Raw genomic sequence first — 21,007 nt, forward strand, 5'->3', positions numbered from 1 at the left:
CTGGAACTGGTGAAGGAAAGAATAAATAGATTTACTAGGGTAATTCTTTCTCTGAATAATGCTTTATGTAACCCCAATGGCAGCCAAAAGGTTGCATCAACGACCATGGTGGTTAAAAGCATACGGTTTGTCGGGCATTTAAGTGATTTAGTAAAGTAAATAGAAAAATAGGAATTTGTTATTTTTTTTTCCAATCTTGCAAAACATTATTTTGATGTGAAACTAGTAAATGTAGCATAAAAAACCTTGATAAATCACAGTCAAAATGTTTTAACAAGGATCTATTAAAAGGAGCAATCCATGCTGGTGAATCTTTTGGTGACATTTTAAAATAATATATATATATATATATATATATATATATATATATATATATATATATATATATATATATATATATATATATATATATATATAATAGAAGCAGTGGGTCTCCGGGGGTGAACCCTATTAATTTCAGCACCAAAGTAGGTGCAGATAGCTGCTCCAGCTGAGCAAGCAGGGCTTTAAAGTTTAAAGATCCCACATCACATGGGCTAATAGGACGCCGCACCGATGACATCACGGCTTCCTATAGGTCCGCAGGGCGCAAAATATTTGAACAGCGGATGTATTCTGAACCCTGGTAGCCGAGGAGAGCGGATACCGGCACCTACTTCGGAGGTATGTATCTCCAGAAGAAGGGGGTCCCCGGACCTGAAATTAATATGGTTCAGCTCCGAAGACCCCCTGCTTAAATAATATATATAAATTCGCAAAAAATACGCTGGCATAAGGAGTTCTATGGCATAATACCGTGCTGGCATTGAATGAGCTGTCTATGGTGCTGGAATTGAATGAGCTGTCTATGGTGCTGGAAGGTGTCTTACAGAATAGCACTGCTTAGTAAATATCAGCTGCAGTACCTTGGGATGACAATGTTTGATGGTAACCCAACAACGAAGTGTACCTTGGACAATGCGAAAAATAGTTTGTCTACAGTTATTGCATATAAAAATCTAGGATTAAAGGGAGAATGGTGAAAATATTTATATTACATTTTAACGTGTTGTTAGTTCTTAGGGGACTCTATAGTCCCAGAAGGCCCACTTTGGTTGTAGTTCTGATTTGCAAAATGCAGAAATCAGATAACAAAAAATGAAGAAGTATTCATCACATTTCCTGATTTGAGGTTTATGTGTGGGACTTGCATCAATATGCCTGTTGCGTCTTTTTTTAAACTTCATCATAACTAAATAATATTCACATAGCTATTTTCAGTGCCTCACTTTGCTATCGTAAGGGCTTACAATGCAATGAGTGACACCTCCACTACAACAAGTACATTATTATGTTATTTTTTTAACAACATCCACTGCTCAAGTAGTGTCAGTTGTAAGCAAAAGACATCACACATGGAAAAAAACGAAATAACGCTTAGAAAATTCACCACCCAGTTTTAATCTAAATACACCCCACTAATTAAAGCAATTAATGATCCACCAAAATGCATGTGGAAGGCCAAGATAAATTGCCCCCATTTTGGATAAGAGAGGAAACAAGAACCCAATAAACCATTGGACAGAACAATGGAAGTATTCGGTTTTGTAAGTGTTATTACTGATGGTTGGTTAGTAATGGGCAGGATCACCTTAATAGAGTATTATGTGTACTGGCCGAGCTAGTACATTAAATTGTTGACATGGCCCTTACATGTTACAAGCATTCCATTTTAACCTATAAAATCATCCAAGACACGTCTGATAATCGTTAGTGGAGGTCTCCACTAATTCAATCATCCTGCATTCCGCAGGCTTGAAGCTTGGTTCGTGCCAAACCCGGACACGTCTGCCTTAGCAAGAGAGTACTGTATGTGTTCTGCACATCTTTATTTTATTTATAGGCAGAATGGAATATAGTGTGTAGCATGTTTGTCTCCTGGATCATGATCAAGTTAATGATTTGTATCGGGTTATGCAATGTTGCTTTGACCTCCACAAGTGCATTTTATCGTGAGCTACAATGCAAGATTTAGCCTACAATCCTATTATCCATTGCACCTCTACAAGGAGGTTATCGGACTTTCATGGATCTGAAATTCTCACTGGTTGGGAATGTCATCTTTAACTTTACACACGTCAACTTACTGGAGTCAGTTTAAACCTAAAAACGCCTGCTCCTGACCCAAAATCAGGCAAACATCAGGGTCCAGGACTCCTTTAGTCCATTGACCTAACCTTGAATTTCTTAATGGCTATAATGTGCGAAATTAAAACATACACCTCAATGTAAACACCAGGTGACCGGGCACAGTATTTTGCAGTGCACAGGTAGGAAAGTTACCCAAGGTCAAGAGCCGTAGAGGCCTCTACAGTTAAAAAACCCCACAGAAACTGCCCAGAAAGTAGAGCAGCACAGAATTAAAAAGGCTTGAGGGTGACCCGGTCAGACTGCGTTAGTAACCTTTTCCTGCTTAAGAGGTGAGTCGACGCGCAAGATGCGAGAGGCTTTGGCCTGTCAGTCTCAAATAAAAACTCCCCAAACTAGGAGAGTGACTTTTCAGGCCAATGATAAGGAGGTTGAAGGTCGCTAATTTTACCAAACCTGAGCTACTGTATAACAAGAACCACATGGCACGCCTGTAGGAGGGAACATGCCATTGCTATGGCTGGTCACCTTCAAATTCACTGTGTGTGTATATATATCCGTTATATATTTTTTGTATCTATAATTCTACCTAAGCCTACCAAGTTCACACAACCAAAAGCAATATCAATACATTGTAATGAGATGCTATATAAATGTTCTGTGTGCCTGGCCAGTACTGGACCAGGCAGTCCACAGAAGGAAGGAACTTTACAATCTAACATTTAGTGCATGTGCAGCTCTCTATGAAACGTTTTATATGACACAAACCAACCTCTGCAAGACTACAGTCGCTCTGCAGCAGGTACGGGAGGCTAAATACACATTGCTGGTGATTATATGTCTACAGAAGATATCTCATTATTGTTAAATAGTTTCTCACACTGACACCATAACCCTTTATGTGCAGGACGGTTGTAGAACCTTTTTTGCACGTCATTATTCTGAACAATTAAATTGGCTATTTGCACTTTTGAAAAATTGCACTTATTTCCTACGTCAACCTCACAAAAAAAAGCTAAACCCTTAATACGATCTATACTTGTATGTATATAGATAGATATATAATACTTCAACATATTATTCAATTAATTGTTCCTGCTTTTACTCTGTCTGGTGGGATGGAGTATAGCACAAGGAACCCAGGCTGCGTCCTTGCTTTTCCTCTTCATCTGTGGTAATAAATTCGATAAAAATGTCACCTGGATCTGATAACAGTAAAAAGTTCACTGTGATTTTGAAGGCTAGTTGGAGTCCTTGCTCTCTAGTGCAAGAATTAGTTACGTTATTGTCTTAAGAAAACCTGAGCTTAAAAGTCTTGAAAGGACCTCAAAATATAGGGCCCCGTTCTTTTGCCCTGAAGTGGTGAAGCTCAGCACTGTGGAGACTTCTAGATTCTGTTCCACTGCATTCCATCTTCTGGCAAAGAGGCTGCAAGCCCCTTAACAACTATTCCTTCCAAGGTCTCCGTCAACATGGAAAAACCCCAAGTGGACCGCACTCTTCCTTTCCTCACGTCTTCTCACCTGGGGCTTCTTGCTCCATTCTGGAAGATCCCAGTAGACTCTTCTGGCCATTGGCAAACAACAACACAAAAAAAGTCTTCCTAAGTGTTGTTTTTGAGATTCCGTCTTCCCATTTCAAGAGGGTCTTTCGCAGGTTCATAAAATGTCATCGTAGTCCAGCAGCTTGGAGTGCTGGCGAGTCTTCCAGAGACGGTACAATCGGAAATCAAAGTACGTCTCTATCAGTTGTTTTCCTGGAAGGTAAAAAAAAAAAAAAGAGAGACAGTGTGATTTGGCTGATCATTAATCAGAATGTCCAATTCTACTCTGCTTGGGAGCCTTCCTCATGTGCTTCGTTAAGTGAGACATACATAGATCTGAGACTGTAACTATCTGACAAGATTCCACCCATCCATCCATTTATTCTGGCCACATTACCCTGGAATAATACTTTGTTAGAATGTTTCTCTCATGCACAACTGATGGGATACAGTATCTTGCACCGTTCATGTGTATTTGACTTCACATTTTTTGCATGTATACAAAAGGTGACAAAATATTTTTGTCAAATGAAAGGATAAATATATAACGAAGGCCTTTTTGGGTACAAAGGTGCACCCTAGTTGTCATTGCAACGCAACATCACCATGAAAATTCTCTCTTGCATCATGGGTCACCTCTGTAGATTAAATATTATTTTTAAATTACCCATTTTATCTGTTTGATTTTCAATATTTTAATTAGCCAGTGTCACTGACCCTTTATGCAATAAGAATGCCTCACTTATAGGATTAATTAGAATACTAGAATTTACAGATGCCTTGATGAAAAGTAGCCAGAGACAGTTTTAAAATCCCACATTCCAAACTTTATCATTACATTCTGATCCTACATTGTGTGTTGTGTGTTGTGTGTGTGTGTGTGTGTATGTGTATGGACCTATCTTGCATCCGGGTGGTTCCTAAATCCAAGAGCATTCCAGACTTGGGGGGGGGGGGGGGGAGGGAGGGGCTACATGTCAAAGACGAAGGCATACTGTTGGGGCCAACATATCAATGTTTCCAAGAGAAAAAAATATCCTATACATAGATGTTCCTATCTGGACATGTACTGTATTTATTTTAGTAAAAACACGGCCCATTACATAATTCCATAGTCTTGACATGTTCATGCTCTTGCTATGAGACCAAGCTGACAGTGGTGAGTACAGTGTGTGTTTGTGAGCAGCTGGAAACAGTCGGTGATGCTATAACACAATGCTGCTGTACATGACTAGCATTTTTGTAGCAATGGCTTGTAGTGATGTAGCCTGTCGTAAGGAAGGAGCACAGTCTCTGGATGTTGGGACTTTAGCAGAGCTTGCATATCAGGGCTTCTTTGCACAGTTGTTGGCTAGAGGAGCAATGTGCATACATTTGTTATCTTCAGAAGTGCATTGGCAAGTTTGGGAAGCCTTCCTAAATCCAATCTCTCGGGGCACAGTTTGCGTAAGGGAGAATCTGCCATCCAAAAGAGTGACAAGTGTAGGCTTCGCATCACAGATTCTAATTACTCATGGGAGAGATAATCTGGTTAGTCTACTTATCGAAAATCCGAAGCATTGACCAGCTGTGCTCTTCAGCCCGTCCCCTACAATATTACGTGAGGCGTGACGTTTACGGTTCTGGCTTGCAAGGGACAATGTTAAAAATGTCATAACCTGTAATAACTTCTACAACGCTCACTGTACATCCGCTTTCATGCAATCACCCTACAGAACACCAACTTTCAGATAAAACCTTCAGCATCCTCAAAGCTGCCGAACAACCACGCTGGTAACAGCCACATACTGCTTACCTTGTGCCGAAAGCTCAAGGGGAGACTTGAATTCAATCCTATATGGACTCATGAGATTCTTCAGGTTCTGAAAAAGCTAGGACAGAGACACTGATATTGAGAAAGGGCACTTTGCCCAAACATAGTGGCCCGAAACATGTGCTGTGCTTAGTGGTTGACGTACAATGGCACTAGATGTAGGGAGTACAACTACGTTTTTAAATTGCAAACCCACAGGACCACTACTTTTTTTATTTATTTTTAATATCATTTATCTTAATCTGGCACCAGATGGTGCTCCGTAAACAGTGCTGCCTCCTGTGCTGATGCTCATACGGGAAAGATGCATGTAAGTTCCCATTGTATATTTTTCTCAGTGCTACAAAGAGCTTCATTACATGTAGATGTACACTATAGATCTTTACAGCTCTGAAAGGGACCAGATCCACAGGTGAGCAATGTCTGACATCATTATATGGGCCAGTAAAGCAGCATGGGGTGCTTTGCGCTCCTACTGCACATATTACAATATAAAACAAATCTGAGCCTGATTAAACGCTACTAACCGTCATGAGATTTTATTCTCTGTAGAGATCAAAGAACCCCCTCACCTCCCAAATTGATGCATCCAATAAAAGAAAAGGCTGCTGCCATAACATCCAACCCAGGAGTGGCCACCCCCTATATGTTATAGGCAGCAGCTTTTAATTTTATTGGATGCATCAAAGATGTTGGGGTTTTTTTTTTTGGGGGGGGGATCTTTGATCTCTACAGAGAATAAAATCTCATGACGGTTAGCAGCGTTTAATCAGACTCAGATTTGTTTTATATTGTAATAGCAGCCAGTCAATGACTGAGTCCTGTATTGAGTCACCTGTGCTGAAGCAGGGATATCCTTAAAATCTGATATGTTGGTGGCCGTTGAGGACTGGAGTTGGCCGCCCCTGGTCTAACCAGTTGTAAACACCAGTAGCGAGCCATATAATGTATTATGGGTTTGCATTGGTATTATTGTAAGAGGTCAGTAGATATAGACAAGCCATCATTTTAGAAATAGATTTGATAATGTGGGGTGAATATAATAGTTTCTTTTAAAATTAGCATTTTTTTTCTATAAAAAAATAAATTATAGGTAAACAACAAAATATAGTCCTAATCAACCCGATATTTTGCGGTACAACCTTTCTGTCATCAGAGGCAGGTAACATCCCCCCCACCCACCCTCAAATGTGCTGTGCTTCTTTAAGAAGTTACATAAAAAAAAAAAACACTTGGCACATTAGAAGCTACACAACATATGTGTTATGTCGCACGGTAGGCGTGAGCCGTGACTTAACCCTTCTCTACTTACCTTTTCCCCATTAGGATTCCCAAGTACATAGCATCCCATGATGTGAATGATGTTCGGTTCCGGGTTCATTTTGCTCATTAATCTGCTCAACCGCCTCCAAAATCTGTAGAGATGTTTTTTTTTTTTAATTGTGTATTTTGACAGTGATTCTAGTTCATTGTGTGTTCATTGTGACATCGATGGGTTAAGTCCCAGTGTCCCTAAAAGTGACCTTCAACCAGCCTTTTAAGTTCAATATCTTACAAATATTACATCTTAGTTCGTTACAGTTCTTCTTGAAACTTTCATATGTTAAAATTGGGTTACACTGATTTCTGCTGTTAGTAATGCCAGGGCCATGCATATTTTGCATTTGGGGGCTGGCTTGCTCAATTGAGGCTATTGAGGATGCTTCTGTCATAAGTGTTAAAAAAAAAGCCCCAACTTACAAAAAGAGATCTTCCTCCTTCTCCACTTTGGCAAAAGTAGCAACTTTATTCTTTAACAGGTATAAATAGCCGGGACCCCCCTGCGGAATGGAAAGCACGGTCAGTCATCAACGTGGTCACCCGCGTGAGCCAAACTGCTTCACATCTGCAAGTACTGTACCATTCCCGAATTTCAGGCAGCATTACATCAGAACAGGGCTGGCCAACTCCAGTCCTCAAGGGCCACCAACAGCTCAGATTCTCAGGATATCCCTGCTTCAGCACAGGTGGCTCAGTCATTATGACTGAGCCACCTATGCTGACGCAGGGATAACTTTAAAACTGAACCTGCTGGAGGCCCTTGAGGACGGACGTTGGCCAGCCCTGTGTTAGAATATATGCGCGGTACCATGTAACTGTCTGCTATAGCATCGCTAGCCCTGTGCTGAACATTGGTACACACCTGGCAGAATATTAGCATCTCCCAGATCTTGCAACCTTTCCGATATATATTGAGTTTCTTCTCAATTTCCTCTGCAAGTAAAAGAGAGAAGTCGAGTCTTACATCCTCTCCACGGCTTTTAATACACATCGTGCTCACCACATCTCGTGTTACAATCACTGTAGGCGCGCGTCTTGTGCGTGAGCGTTGTAGAATGCTGGCTTCTATCGCATGGGCGTAAATGAATTTGAATGTCAGGCAGGCACACTTCACATCACGTTACTGCCAGGACTATTAGCTGCCCATATCCTAAGTGACATTAAACCTGCAGTCCCAACATTTTTATCCTGAAGGCAACAAAACACCCCACATTTCATTTGTAAAATATATCTTAAGAAAGAGCAGTCTCTCAAAACTGGGGGTTATTCATGAAACAGCGATAGTGCCGATCGTGGCACTATCGCACGGAAACTGGCACGACCTCAATTATAGTGTCTGTGCTGTCTTCACTGCCTGGAATTGGGGGTTTCTGCGCTTTACGGCCTAATTGGGACTGACGCACTTTAGAGCACAACCTCCATGATGTGTGAAACAAACAGCAAACATGCAGCACAACTAATCCTCATTATAAGCTGTCATATGGTATTTATTTACAAGATATAGAATAGTTGTGTAGCCCATTCACTGTATTCTCTCACATGAGTGAGTAACCTATAGCAGCGGACGCGCAAACTCCCTGCGCCCCCCCTATCTGCTGCCTCCTTGGTCGCGCCCCCCTCGCCTCTAATGATCGTCAAATGACGCCCGTTACCATGGAGATGGCTGCGTTGCCATGGAGACATGTGGACAAGAAGCCGGTAATTACATTTTACAGAGGCATCTGTAACCGCCGCGCAGCCCGCGCCACCCCAATAAAGTCTCGCGCCCCCCAGTTTGCGCACCGCTCACCTATAGCATAGCCTAAGGTACATTCAATTCCGATGTTAATTATATAGGGAACATATAGGCATGCATGTGTACCTAATTGGTTAATAGAATGCACTGTTGGGGTTATAGTCCATATCACAGCATACTATAATGCTCACCATTAATTGAGAAATTAATATATGACTCCCATAATAACTCCTTGATAATTACTATATCCTAATGGTAAACCATGTGAGTAATGGCACTGCCATAGAACTATGGGCTACACAACTATTCTATATCTTGTAAATAAATACCATACGACAGCTTATAATGAGGATTAGTTCTTCTGCATTCATGCATAGAAGATAGCACCTTCCTTATCCTACCTCCTGGTAAAAAAGTTTTTAATAATAAAAACACACAATAAATATAACACATTTTTTTGCACGTGTAGACTTATATTAATTGTCGGTTTATTAAATGTTAAGTTTTAAATAGCCATGGTGCACCATTATATGTGCTTCTTATTAGAGATTTGTTATCATCACCAACTTTTTCTCTATTTTTCAAAATAGAGTATTTTATTACAGTATTACTGGGATGGTTACGGTAGCAAGTGAGAAGAATTTAATTGTATACAAGCAAGTGAATGATATACTAAAAAGGCACACCTTTTGATAAATGAATGCGTTACTAATCTAACTATATGATCTTCTGTGGCTAAGCTACAGGCAACAGATACAGGTGCAGCCACGAGTATCCGAACACTTGCCTGGGAAAATTTAGGGCAATACCCCAGTAATGCTGCAACATTTCTGTGACATTTCTGCAGACAGACTAATGGCCCATCGGATTAACACAGCAGGGGTCCCTGGCAGTCTCATTCAAACTACTCGTTGCTGCATCTGTATATTACAATTCATCTATCAATCTTGATTTTGGCTAATAAGTTCCCAACTGAGTATGCTGGCTGTTCAACGGGCCGGATCCCTTTTAATATTTGTAATGTGTTTTTTGTTTATATGACTAGATTTTTTTTATTTTTTTATAGTTCTACCAATAAAAGTTTTGTTTTCATTTGTATGTATTTTTTCATGTATCTTTTGAACCGTGTGAAACTATCTTTGGGGGGATTTCATTGCATAATGACCGAGATCGTTTGTCTTGTTAATTACCCTGCACAAACATTACTCCGATCCTCCCTTTCATATGACACCCTGCTGCTTTGACAATGGCAACTCTGTTATCTGGACTCTACACTTGCAGCTCTTCACCTTTTTATAATCCATACACCACTGGCTAAAATGCTAACGCTCTCTCTGGGACCCGTCTCTGCCGCTCTCCTCAGTTCCCTTGGCTGGACTCCCATGAAGTTCTGGACCATATATTAAATTCTCCTCCTCCTCCATGACGGATCTTCACTCATCTGCCCATGGGCGTCCGCAGAATTTTTTTTTGGGGGGGGGGCATAATTTTAACTCATTGGTAGTGCTACCAATGAGAGCCACCTCATTCCCGACTGCTAGGGGGGGGGGCGTGAGACTAGCGGGCGGCTGCAGCATCCCCCGCGGCTGCTGCTGGGTTGGCGCATGGAGGCGGGCGCGAGACTGGCGGTGGGCAGCTGCATCCCTCGCGGATGCTGCTGGGTTGGCGCCTGGAGGTGGGTGGCTAGGGGGGGGGCGAGATTTGCGGGCGGCTGCAGCATCTCCCGCAGCAGCTGCTGGGTTGGCGCGCGGAGGTGGGCTGGGGGGGGGACACGTCAGACTGGCAGGTGGCTCCAGCATCCCCTGCAGCTGCTGCCTGAGACAGGAGGCACGTGCGGGGGAACCTGGGTTGGCGCACGCGCGCGGTGGATGCTGGGTTGGCTGGGTTGGGTCCCGGGTCCCCACCCTCCGTCCCACGTTGGGAGGGGGAGCAGGCCCACAGGCAGCAGGCCGGACACCCTGCTTGCCCTGCGGGATCTCGGGGCTGCGAGTGATCCAGGGGGGGGGCAAGCGCCCCCCCTTGCCCCCTCCTGCGGAAGCCCATGCATCTGCCCTTCCTAATACAATATTCTGTTCTCCTCTCTCGCTGTTTGTCTACTCGTCTCCTTCACCCTTCACCAGGCCGTCTCTGTCCTGCTTGATATCTTTCTATCATACTCCCATCCTCTCACTATCTATCTGTCAAGCTCTCCCCATGTGTGAGACATGCCTGAGAAGTCACCCTTACGTGAACGCATACTGTAGCATTGCAAAAGGACCACTGCCGTTGGTAATAAAATGCTGACTGTGTGACCACGTAAATATCATTTTTGATTTATTTTATTGCAAAAATGCACACAGGGTTTGGTTTCTCATCCGATAATGGCACACTAGGTTGCCAGAGACATAGAACTTGATGGCGACACCACTTACCCCGCCAATGAATTTCTCTCTCTACAGTAAAACCTCATATCTTATTTGATCCTTGGCTTTTTTTTTCTATTTCCTTTATGCCTGTCCGACACCATTTTTGTGCTGTATTAGCCCCTACCACCTCTGCTGGTCGGCTATTCCACACATCCACCACCCTTTCAGTGAAGAAATACTTCCTCGCATCTCCCGGGATCCCCCCACCCTCCAGCTTCGGAGCCTGTCCTTTTGTTCCAGCGCTTCTCATTTCTCCTGTACCTTGTTGAAACCCTTTTATAATTTGAACGTTTCTATCATATCCCCTTCTCTCCCCCATATGTTCACATTGAGGTCCTTTGGCCTTTTCTGATAAGTTGTATGATGTAGACCAGAGGTGGCCAACTCCCAGTGGTCAAGGGTCTTCGACTGAGCCACTGACGGCCACCTGTGCTAAAGCAGGTATATCCTTTCAAACCTGACCTATTGGTGGCCTTTGACCACTGGAGCTGGTCACTCCTGGTGTAGGCCATGCGCCATTGTAGTAGCCCGTTGCAGAATCTCTAATTGACTTGTGTCCTTCTGGAGACATGGTCCTTAGAACTGAACACACATCCAGGGAAATGAGGGGGAAAAAGCCAATTCATATCCCCTTCTCTCCCCCATATGTTCACATTGAGGTCCTTTAGCCTTTTCTGATAAGTTGTATGATGTAGACCAGAGGTGGCCAACTCCCAGTGGTCAAGGGTCTTCGACTGAGCCACTGACGGCCACCTGTGCTAAAGCAGGTATATCCTTTCAAACCTGACCTATTGGTGGCCTTTGACCACTGGAGCTGGTCACTCCTGGTGTAGGCCATGCGCCATTGTAGTAGCCCGTTGCAGAATCTCTAATTGACTTGTGTCCTTCTGGAGACATGGTCCTTAGAACTGAACACACATCCAGGGAAATGAGGGGGAAAAAGCCAATTCATGCAAAGAAATAATACTCGTCAATAAAAACATACCTAAAATGTCTTCAAATGTTGCATGTTCATGATCCTAGGCAGGAAACAAAAGCATACACATTAGTGCAGGTGGTGGCAAGCCGTTCTCTTAATAAATTAAAGAGGCGTGCAATATTTTTTGGCGAATTCTGTTTTATTTTTTAACATAGGATAGAAGCAGGGGAAACCAGAGCTGAACCCCATCCATGTCAGCTCTGGGGACGCCCGGCTTTCGGAGATACGGAGGTAGATAGGTGCCGGGACATGCTTGGCTAGCAAAGATCACGAAATGGCGGAGTTTCAAAGCTCCTATGCCCTCCGGGCCAATAGGACGCCGTGATGTCATCCGGTTTGGCTTCTTATTGGCCGGAGTGCCGTGGGATATTTACATTTTTTGCCGAGATACCGGCACCCCCTTTCGAGGTCTTTATTTCGGGAAGCTGGGGGTCTCCAGAGCTGAGATTAATGGGGTTCAGCTCCAGAGGCCCCCTGCTTCAATGTCATGTAAAAAAAAAAATAATAAACATAATAAGAAAATAAAAACGGCTTGGATTGCTCTTTTTAAGGTTCACACACAAACAACGGAAATTGTTCAACCTAAAAATCGAGAACATGTCATTCTCCATAAACAATAAAAAGGAGATGTAAATGAAAAAGGTTCCTTACATAAAGAATGGGAATGATGGAAGGGTCATCTCTTCGGATTATAGTTGGGATGTATTCCGCTTTAGGGACTTTGGATGAAATAAGCTGCAAAGAAAAGCAGAAACCAAAATAATTAGTCGACACTTTCTTCCAATCCTGGCCTGTCCACATTCTGAAACGTGTGTGTCTTCTCCTGCCCCAAAGCTGCCACTTATGGAATATTATTATTATCGTTTATTTGTGAGGCGGCGACATATTCCGCAGCGTGGTACAATACGGGGACGGAGTTCTGTATATTACAGAAATAGAATTAACGTACGAGTGAGGATGAACATGGACAAACAGATACAGAGAGGTAATGACGGCTCTGCTCGTGAGAGCTTATGGATGTCTCGCTTTTAATAAAGGTATCGGAGGCAGGATAGGGAACGGCAAAAATAGATGCTAATGTACTTGGCTGGAAGTGTCTGACATTGGTTCTCTACAGAACGTACAGAGGTGGGGATCATTTATCAAGGCAATTTTGGAGCACAAATCATATAAACCATTGGGATCTCAGCATGTAGGGTAGAGGATAACGGTGCGTACCCAAAGAGAGGTATTGGGAGTAATATATCAAAGTCTCTCCGCTACATAAAGGGTGCAAAACAGTGCGAAATTTACCAAAGAAAACACATTTAATGGAAATTTATTGGATTTGTTTCTTTGATCAATTTGAAGCAGGTTTTCACCCCAATTTTGCACCCAGGAGACTTTTAGAAACACCCCCTCTAGTTCTAACATACTATTCATGTGCTTTATTTAATAGGCTGATATGGTCATTCTTCTAAATAAAGTGGAGGTTTCGTGGACATCTCGGATGAAGAGGGAGTTAGAGTTACAGGGAACAGTGAGGGGACGACGCAGCAGGTCAGTAGATGAGGGGGGGCATTAAGTTATTCAGCAGAAAATCCTTACCATGATTTTCGGGGGAATGAAATCATCCCCTTCACAGGACAGAACTTCAAGCTCTCTTTCAGTTTGCAAGTCATCGCATTCATCGTTCAGCGCACTGCAGGAATTCTGCAGCTCGTGACCTGTCGGGGCAAACGAGTTAATGCACCGAGCCCCAAATGCACCCCTTCTCCTATAAAGGGGAGGTGTATCAGGATCATTTTGGGGCAGAGAGGAATTTTCTACTTTGTGTGTTTCTTTGCACGAATATATCAAGGTACTTTGTGTCCGTTTTTCCCCCATCAGCACCAGCATACCATTTGGGGAATGTCAACAGGAGGAACGACCCATATTATATATTTTTAATGGCATGTACCAGATTTTGTCTGTGTTGCTCCATCAGCACATGTTGGAAACCTCCTTGGTTAACAATATGTAAGAAACTTGGCCAACAAGCTTTTCACATATGTATTTATTTATAAGATGTTTTACCAGGAAAATAATGCATTGGGGGTTACAGTACCTCTCGTTGTCAAGTATGTGCTGGGGCATGTGGTGCAACCGCGAGCAAAGAATAGAGTACCAGGTAACACAAAAGCACACATTCCTGCCTGACACTGACAACGCTGCGCTCGTTTAAGATATCTTCAGTGTCAGATTTCCCTTTAGGCCCGGTTCTAGGGAGAAAAAATTTGGGGGCAGAAAAAATGTCCGCCCCCATATGCATTTGCCGCGCTCCCGGGCCTATCGGACCTAATGGGAAGGCACTTACTTGCCTGTGTCTGCCGCCTCCTCGCTGCCGACCACCTTCTCCTTCAAAATCGAGCGTCAAGTGACGTCGCAAATCACGACACGCGGCGTCTCGTTGCCATGGCAACGTGACGTCGCGGTGTCAAACGATGGCCTGACGTTGCGTTGCCATGGTAATGCGACGTCACGTTGGCGACATCCGTGGCCTCGTTTGACGCCCGACTTGGAAGGAGCAGGAGGGCGCGGCAGCAAGGAGGCGGCAGATACGGGCAAGTGCCAAGGGTCGGCGAATTTTGAAATTCGCTGCTGGATAACGTCCAATAAGAATCCCCAGTGACCGCTAAGGTCAGTCTGTTATAATCTTATGGAAACTCCTGTGCATTCTGTCTTTATTTTTATTTAAGAAACATAGCACCATATATGCAGCCATCATTGGTATGGAACCTAGATTTCATGCAGCTTGCATCCATTGCAGCACGGTGACTGATAGATTCCTGGGTCTGCCTTCACTTACTTTCTCGGGAGTCATGAATGGAATCGGCCTTCACTGGGGTGGGGTCGCTCCAGGACCGGCTGAAGCTCCTCTCCCTGCGATCTGCAAAGGCTGGAATGGGAAAAAGAAAGTCACGTTGGTGAGGAGGATTATGATAATCAGTGGTGGCCAACTCCAGTCCTCAAGAGCCACTACCAGGCCAGGTACTAGGGATATCCCTGCTTCAGCACATTCTTCGACTTAGTCTATGATTGAGCCACCTGTGCTGACGCAAGGGCTGATTGAGCCACCTGTGCTGAAGCAGGGATAGCCATAAAACTTGGCCTGTTGGTGGCCATTGAAGGTCGAAGTTGGCCACCCCTAACATAGATGATAGGCCCTTGGGGACAAACTTCTCTAATCCATAGTGCACCTATAAAGATTATTCTGTTGGTCCTTATTATTATCCAAGTATAAGTGCCAAGTAAGTGCCAGCACCCCCAAAACAAAGTTAAACTCAATGGTGTTCATAAGGTACTGTATGAGGAATGAGCATGTGAGTAAGGCTCTGACGAGGGAGATTAAAGATCTACTACTGCAAAGAATACTAGGGTAGTTAAACATTTGTATTGGAGGAATGTATTCTTCCTATAGGGTATGAATATGTTTTAATGGTAAAACGTTTGTGCATAGAAAATGTCATCTTGTTAGCGGCGCCCCACAGGAGGGGAGGATACCAGGTGGTGAACATTGAAATCCCAAATTCCAGAGGTGCTGCGTTTCTGATAAATGCATCTTGCTACCTATACTATTCATAGGAGATGCCCAGTAAACCTTCTATTTGTCAGGCAAAGGAGAGGCGAGACTTCTGCATCAGTGGGCTGTGCAAATTCCGGGCTGTAGCCCTTATTCAGTATAATGGCAAGTTACATAGTTACATAGCAGATGAGGTTGAAAATAAAATGCGTCCATCAAGTTCATCCTATGCTAAATTTAGACAACAGATACTTTATCCTATATCTATACTTATTGATCCAGAGGAAGGCAAACAAAAAACCCCAGTGTCATATCATCTAATGATATCTCATAAGGGGAAAATAAATTCCTTCCTGACTCCAAGAATTGGCAATCAGATTACTCCCTGGATCAACATCCTTCCCATGTTTACTTATTTGGTATATCCCTGTATACCTTTCCTTTCTAAAAAGATGTCCAACATTTTTTTGGAACAAATCTATTGTATCTGCCATCACAGTCTCCATGGGTAATGAATTCCACATTGTAACTGCTCTAGAACACTTTCCTTTGAAATTATGTTTACTTCCCCTCCATCCATTGCCCGTTTAATGCAAGATAAAATCTTGTTTGCCTTTGCAGCTACTGCATGACTTTGGGCACTATTGCTAAGCCTGCTGTGTACAAGCACTCCTAAATCCTTCTCCATCAAGTATTCTCCTAATTTATCCCCATTTAATTTGTAAGTTGCTTGTTTATTCTTGCTTCTCAAATGCATAACCACATACATACATTTATCTGTATTAAACCTCATCTGCAATTTCTTACTTTGTGCCTTCATCCTTCGGCTCCCAACCATTCGTAAATGTTTCCGAAAGTTTCTGCGGGTAAAACAGAGTGCAGAATTCTATAAGCATAATGCAGGGATAGTTGTAGTTCAATGCAGAGCATGTATTGCTATAACTGAGGTTGCTACAGGCTCAACTGTACAGACCTGCCTAACACAAACCTTCCACAATCTGCAATCAACATACGCTATCCTACAACAGAGAACGAACAAATGACCGGTGACTCAAATCTATGGATCACTCTGCCAACGTCAAGAAGCGAGTTTGATATTCTAATGAGGTCACAGGAGGATGTGGCCTAAGCTACAGCAGGGGTTTCCAACTCCAGTCCTCAAGACCCCCTGCCAACAGGTCAGGGTCGAAGAGTGAGCCACTAATTCAGCCACCTGTGCTGAAGCAGGGATATCCTGAAAACCTGACCGGTGGGAAGGGGGGGTGGGGGGGTTCTTGAGGAGTGGAGTTGAGAACACCTGAGTTACAGTATGGTCGGGCATAAAATGTAAGCGATAGTCACTTTATACCATACGTTGGATGCATAACTTATCCCTCCTTACTATTACATCACGTATGAAAATTGCGTTGCTTTCAGAAGATCTACATGTAGGAAGATTTGCTCAGGGGGAAATGCTTTTTTTCCTTCAATTGATATTAGAAGGGTAGTTTCAATGTGGATTTATTAGTGTCAGTCTATCACGTTGGAGTTGATTCTTGGAAGTGTATTGTCTGTGATCACACGAATAATACAGTTTTTGCACACCCAGAATATACACGTTTGTATCTGTTTATTTGTCTGGTTTACATTTCTAGGAAACAGTTTGGCTTAGAAAGGGGATTTTAACTACGAGACGCATCAATTCTATTGTGCTATGCTATCAGTGTTCCGTTTTTATCATGTAAAAGGATAAGATAGCTGATTTAATTTAATTTTGGCTGGAAGACTTCTATTTTTTTGCCACTCACTATCTTATCAGAAAGGAAATAGCACATTTAAGCAATCCATGCAATATCATACATGTTTTGTTTTTTTAAATAAATCAGTTCTATAGTATTAGATGATTCTTTCTGCATTTTTGTATTTTTATTATTTAACTCTTAATGCCATCTGTAATGAGTTTTCATATACTGTGCATCTTTCTCTAGACAGTTTTACAGGCATACCCCGCATTAATAATCCTAATAGAGGTATATTAGTATTTTATCTGGTGGTGTTATGACTTGCGAACGGGTGTCTGCCTTGTCGTGGCTCGCAAGCTTACAACGCTTTGGCCAAAGGGTTAAACTAAATGCCAATTTTTCAAGAGAATATATAAGTATTTTACTGTGTATTTTTGTCATGTTGGATGTAGCAATGGGCTTCTCTGTCGTCTGTTGTATACATATGCCATGCTCAATAGCACTCCATTTTGACACCATTTATATACATATATATATTTTGTGGGGGCTCAGGGGCTCCCAAAAAGAGCTTGCTGGGGTTTTGTGTTCTATACCCCGCATTAACGTACGCAATGGGACCGGAACATGTATGTAAAGCGAAAATGTACTTAAAGTGAAGAACTACATTTTCCCCACTTATCGATGCATGTACTGTACTGCAATCGTCATATACGTGCATAACTGATGTAAATAACGCATTTTTAACAGGCTCTATAGTCTCCCCGCTTGCGCACAGCTTCGGTACAGGTAGGGAGCTGGTATTGCTGTTCAGGACGTGCTGACAGGCGCATGCGCGAGCTGCCGTTTGCCTATTGGGCGATATGTCCTTACTCACGAGTGTACTTACAGTGAGTGTCCTTAAACCGGGGTATGCCTGTAAAGCAGTGCAAGGTCTTTGCAACACTTTCCTACTTGTGATAATTTGTTGCAAATGTACCCAGCAGTTTGAGCTGCAAACGGTGACAATAGGCAATGTTACTCTAGGTAGATCAGGATACATTGTAGCTGCTGAGTTACGCTGACTGATGGATTGAAACTGAAAGGCGGCCATTAAGTGAGCCCCAGGAATCAGGAGCTTTGCTGATCAATAACAGAAGAACTTAACAATATGAGGAAATAGACAGCACTCATAATAAGGGACAAGTTAAAGGAAGGGGTGCGACACGGAACCGGTAGGACCCTATTTCCTCCCAATAAGTAATCCAAAACAGTCAAATGTTCCCAGCACACAAAAGTAAAAAAAAGGGGGTTGTAAGCCAAAAATGTTTTAATGAGCAAAAAAAAGCACAAATCCACATGGGATGTAAGTGAAAAACAAGACCAAAGCACGTCTAAAGAAAAAGGGAGAAAAAACAAGGGAGGGAGGAATGGGATTTTGGGTAGGGTGAGGATTTTATATATCTATTGCAGTTTGCCCACAATTGTACCACTTCTGCCTTCATACAGTATTTGATGGTAGGGGTACCTGGCATCACAAAACTGGGGTGAAGCCCAACTAGCTACCCTTAAATCCATGTAACTTGGCCACCTACCGTATGCAAGGCTTATTTCGGCCAAATGTTCTTTAATATTGGGGAAGAACAGGGAATGTGTAAATGTAACCCGTGTCTGTAAGAATATATTTCAAAGCATGTATTCCTGATTCCCTGTGACAATCCTTCCCCCAGTTTAGCAAGCCGGCATTGTCTTATGATGTGATTTGTGGTCTGTGTGTAATGTGCTTTGGGTGTCAGCCCTGCAAGGAAGTAAATTAGATATTCCACTGTTACTGTCATTTCTATGGAGAAAGACTAAGCAATCCACTTAGTTGAAGCTTCCCATAGAAATGATGGGATTAAAACCAGGGTTGCACAGCTAGGTGTCAGCACACCTAGGGAGAGGTGAAAGGCTGCTGATCAGATCTGGGAGTAAGAGCATTGTACTGCACAGACTCTGAGGCTCCTACCAAGTGGGAGGTCTTGAGTGCCTTAGCACACCCCTCCTCTGACTTTTGTGACACCAACTTAATCCAAAATCTGATTGGCCAGCAACCCCTGTCCCATGACAGACATGTCCCATATATAAGAGGTACTGCTGATCAGAGCACTAGACTATCTGAGAGACATTCTGTGAAGGAGTTTGGACTTTGATGTGACCAGCTCGAGATACATGTCAGAGTGGCTGCTGTGTGTTCAGCACTCTGATATCGTTTTAACGCTGAGCGCGCCATGTCCCCGTAGCTCAGGGAGGGGGAGGGGAGGAGGAAGCGCTGGGAGAGCCTGCAGGATACACACACAGTGATACACACACACATTAACTATCTGACACACACTGGCACACTGACACAGACACATACACAAACACATTGACTGATGCGCACACACACACAAACACACACTGACTGGTGTGCACACACACTGACTGACGCACGCACACACACACACAAATGGACTGATGCGCACACACACACACTGACGCGCGCACACACACACACTGACTGACGCACGCACACACGAGGAATTCACAGTTACCCTAAATATACAAGTGCAAATAGCTAAAACACGCGTTTTAAGTCAAACTTCTTTGTGTTTTGGCACTGAAATTGTGTTTTGATTTTTAATTAAAAACATCATCACAAACACAATTTCTGTGACAAAAGACAAAGAAGTTTCACTTAAAATGCGCGTGCTCAGCACACACACACACTTTTTTTTTAATACTGTAAAAATAGCAGTTCAAAGAAACAACAGCAATATTTTCCACTCCAATACATCTTTGAAATACGTAGCGACAAGAAGCTTTGGATAAAGAATCCTGAATACATGGAACATTCAATCGGCAAAGTGAAATCATATGTAAAGTTCTGACCGCCTTCATAAAGACCTCGCTTCAAACGCATAGGGATAGGAATAATAGAATTAAACCCAAAACCCCCACATTTTCTGTGGGGGCATGTAACAGGGGAGTAATCCCTGTTCAAGTAATGTGCCTTTAATCTAGCAGTGTGGTGGTTAACTGCTGGTAGTCAATTAATAAACACCACCTGCCTGATTGCTTACAAAAGCCTGTCTGTTGAGACAGGAAGGGACTCCTTAGCTCTGACTGAGAGCTGACCTTTGGAGACAGCACATGTCTTGAGCTCTGCCCAGCATAGCTGATTGCAAGACACCAAATAAGACTTCTAAACCTGGATGCTGATATTTTCTGTGCACGCACGGGTGCGGTTCCAGGAGAGCAGAGAAGCTTACTCTACAGCAGCTAACAGATAAGACTTTCATTATTAAGAGACTGCTTATATCTGCTTATTTCATGCTATATGTTTTGGGGCTGCGAGACATGCTTGACTTATGGAGTTGTGAATTAATTGCATGGTATTTTCACTAGAGATACTCCCAAGTGAATAGAAGCTTTGTTCCCCCCCGTGTTTGGATGATTTCCTGATGAAAAGGAAAAGACACAATAAAGCCTATTATAATTTCACATTATAAAGACTCCAATTGTGTACCTCTGTGAACGTCCGTCTACAGGGCACGACTACTATTTTGGAGGCCACTTTAGAAACACCTTATTTTCTTTGATAGGTAATGCAATTATGTCTCCCCTAGGGTGGCACAACAAAATGAAACGGCCATATAAGAAATAAATCAAACTATGAAAGGAATGATGCTTCACATCAATATTTCATACACTTTTAAATGGCTTTTTCACATTTCCTTTGTTGACGCATGTGCGATCCCATAATTCTGTTCAGGATTTGTAGGAAAGACACTGGTAGGATGGTCTACGAGCCCATCCCTTGTTATAA

General features: G+C 42.8%; 1 protein-coding gene across 4 annotated transcripts in view; it reads right to left on the bottom strand.

The window, feature by feature from the left end:
* Positions 1-386: 386 nt before the first annotated feature.
* NSMF (NMDA receptor synaptonuclear signaling and neuronal migration factor) overlaps positions 387-21,007 on the bottom strand; it is a 42,580-nt gene continuing 21,959 nt past the window's right edge. For all 4 annotated transcript variants that reach the window (XM_075579162.1, XM_075579161.1, XM_075579160.1 and 1 more), the window contains 10 exons: positions 16,271-16,323; positions 14,750-14,839; positions 13,510-13,628; positions 12,574-12,657; positions 11,929-11,962; positions 7,666-7,736; positions 7,224-7,303; positions 6,796-6,898; positions 5,466-5,541; positions 387-3,883 (listed from right to left, as the gene is read on the bottom strand). In XM_075579162.1, the coding sequence (XP_075435277.1) occupies positions 3,786-3,883; positions 5,466-5,541; positions 6,796-6,898; positions 7,224-7,303; positions 7,666-7,736; positions 11,929-11,962; positions 12,574-12,657; positions 13,510-13,628; positions 14,750-14,839; positions 16,271-16,323 (808 nt within the window). In that variant the 3' untranslated portion in view covers positions 387-3,785. The remainder of the gene's footprint in view (positions 3,884-5,465; positions 5,542-6,795; positions 6,899-7,223; positions 7,304-7,665; positions 7,737-11,928; positions 11,963-12,573; positions 12,658-13,509; positions 13,629-14,749; positions 14,840-16,270; positions 16,324-21,007) is intronic.

The sequence above is a fragment of the Ascaphus truei genome, chromosome 21, assembly GCF_040206685.1.
Source record: "Ascaphus truei isolate aAscTru1 chromosome 21, aAscTru1.hap1, whole genome shotgun sequence".
In the NCBI taxonomy this organism is placed as follows: domain Eukaryota; kingdom Metazoa; phylum Chordata; class Amphibia; order Anura; family Ascaphidae; genus Ascaphus; species Ascaphus truei.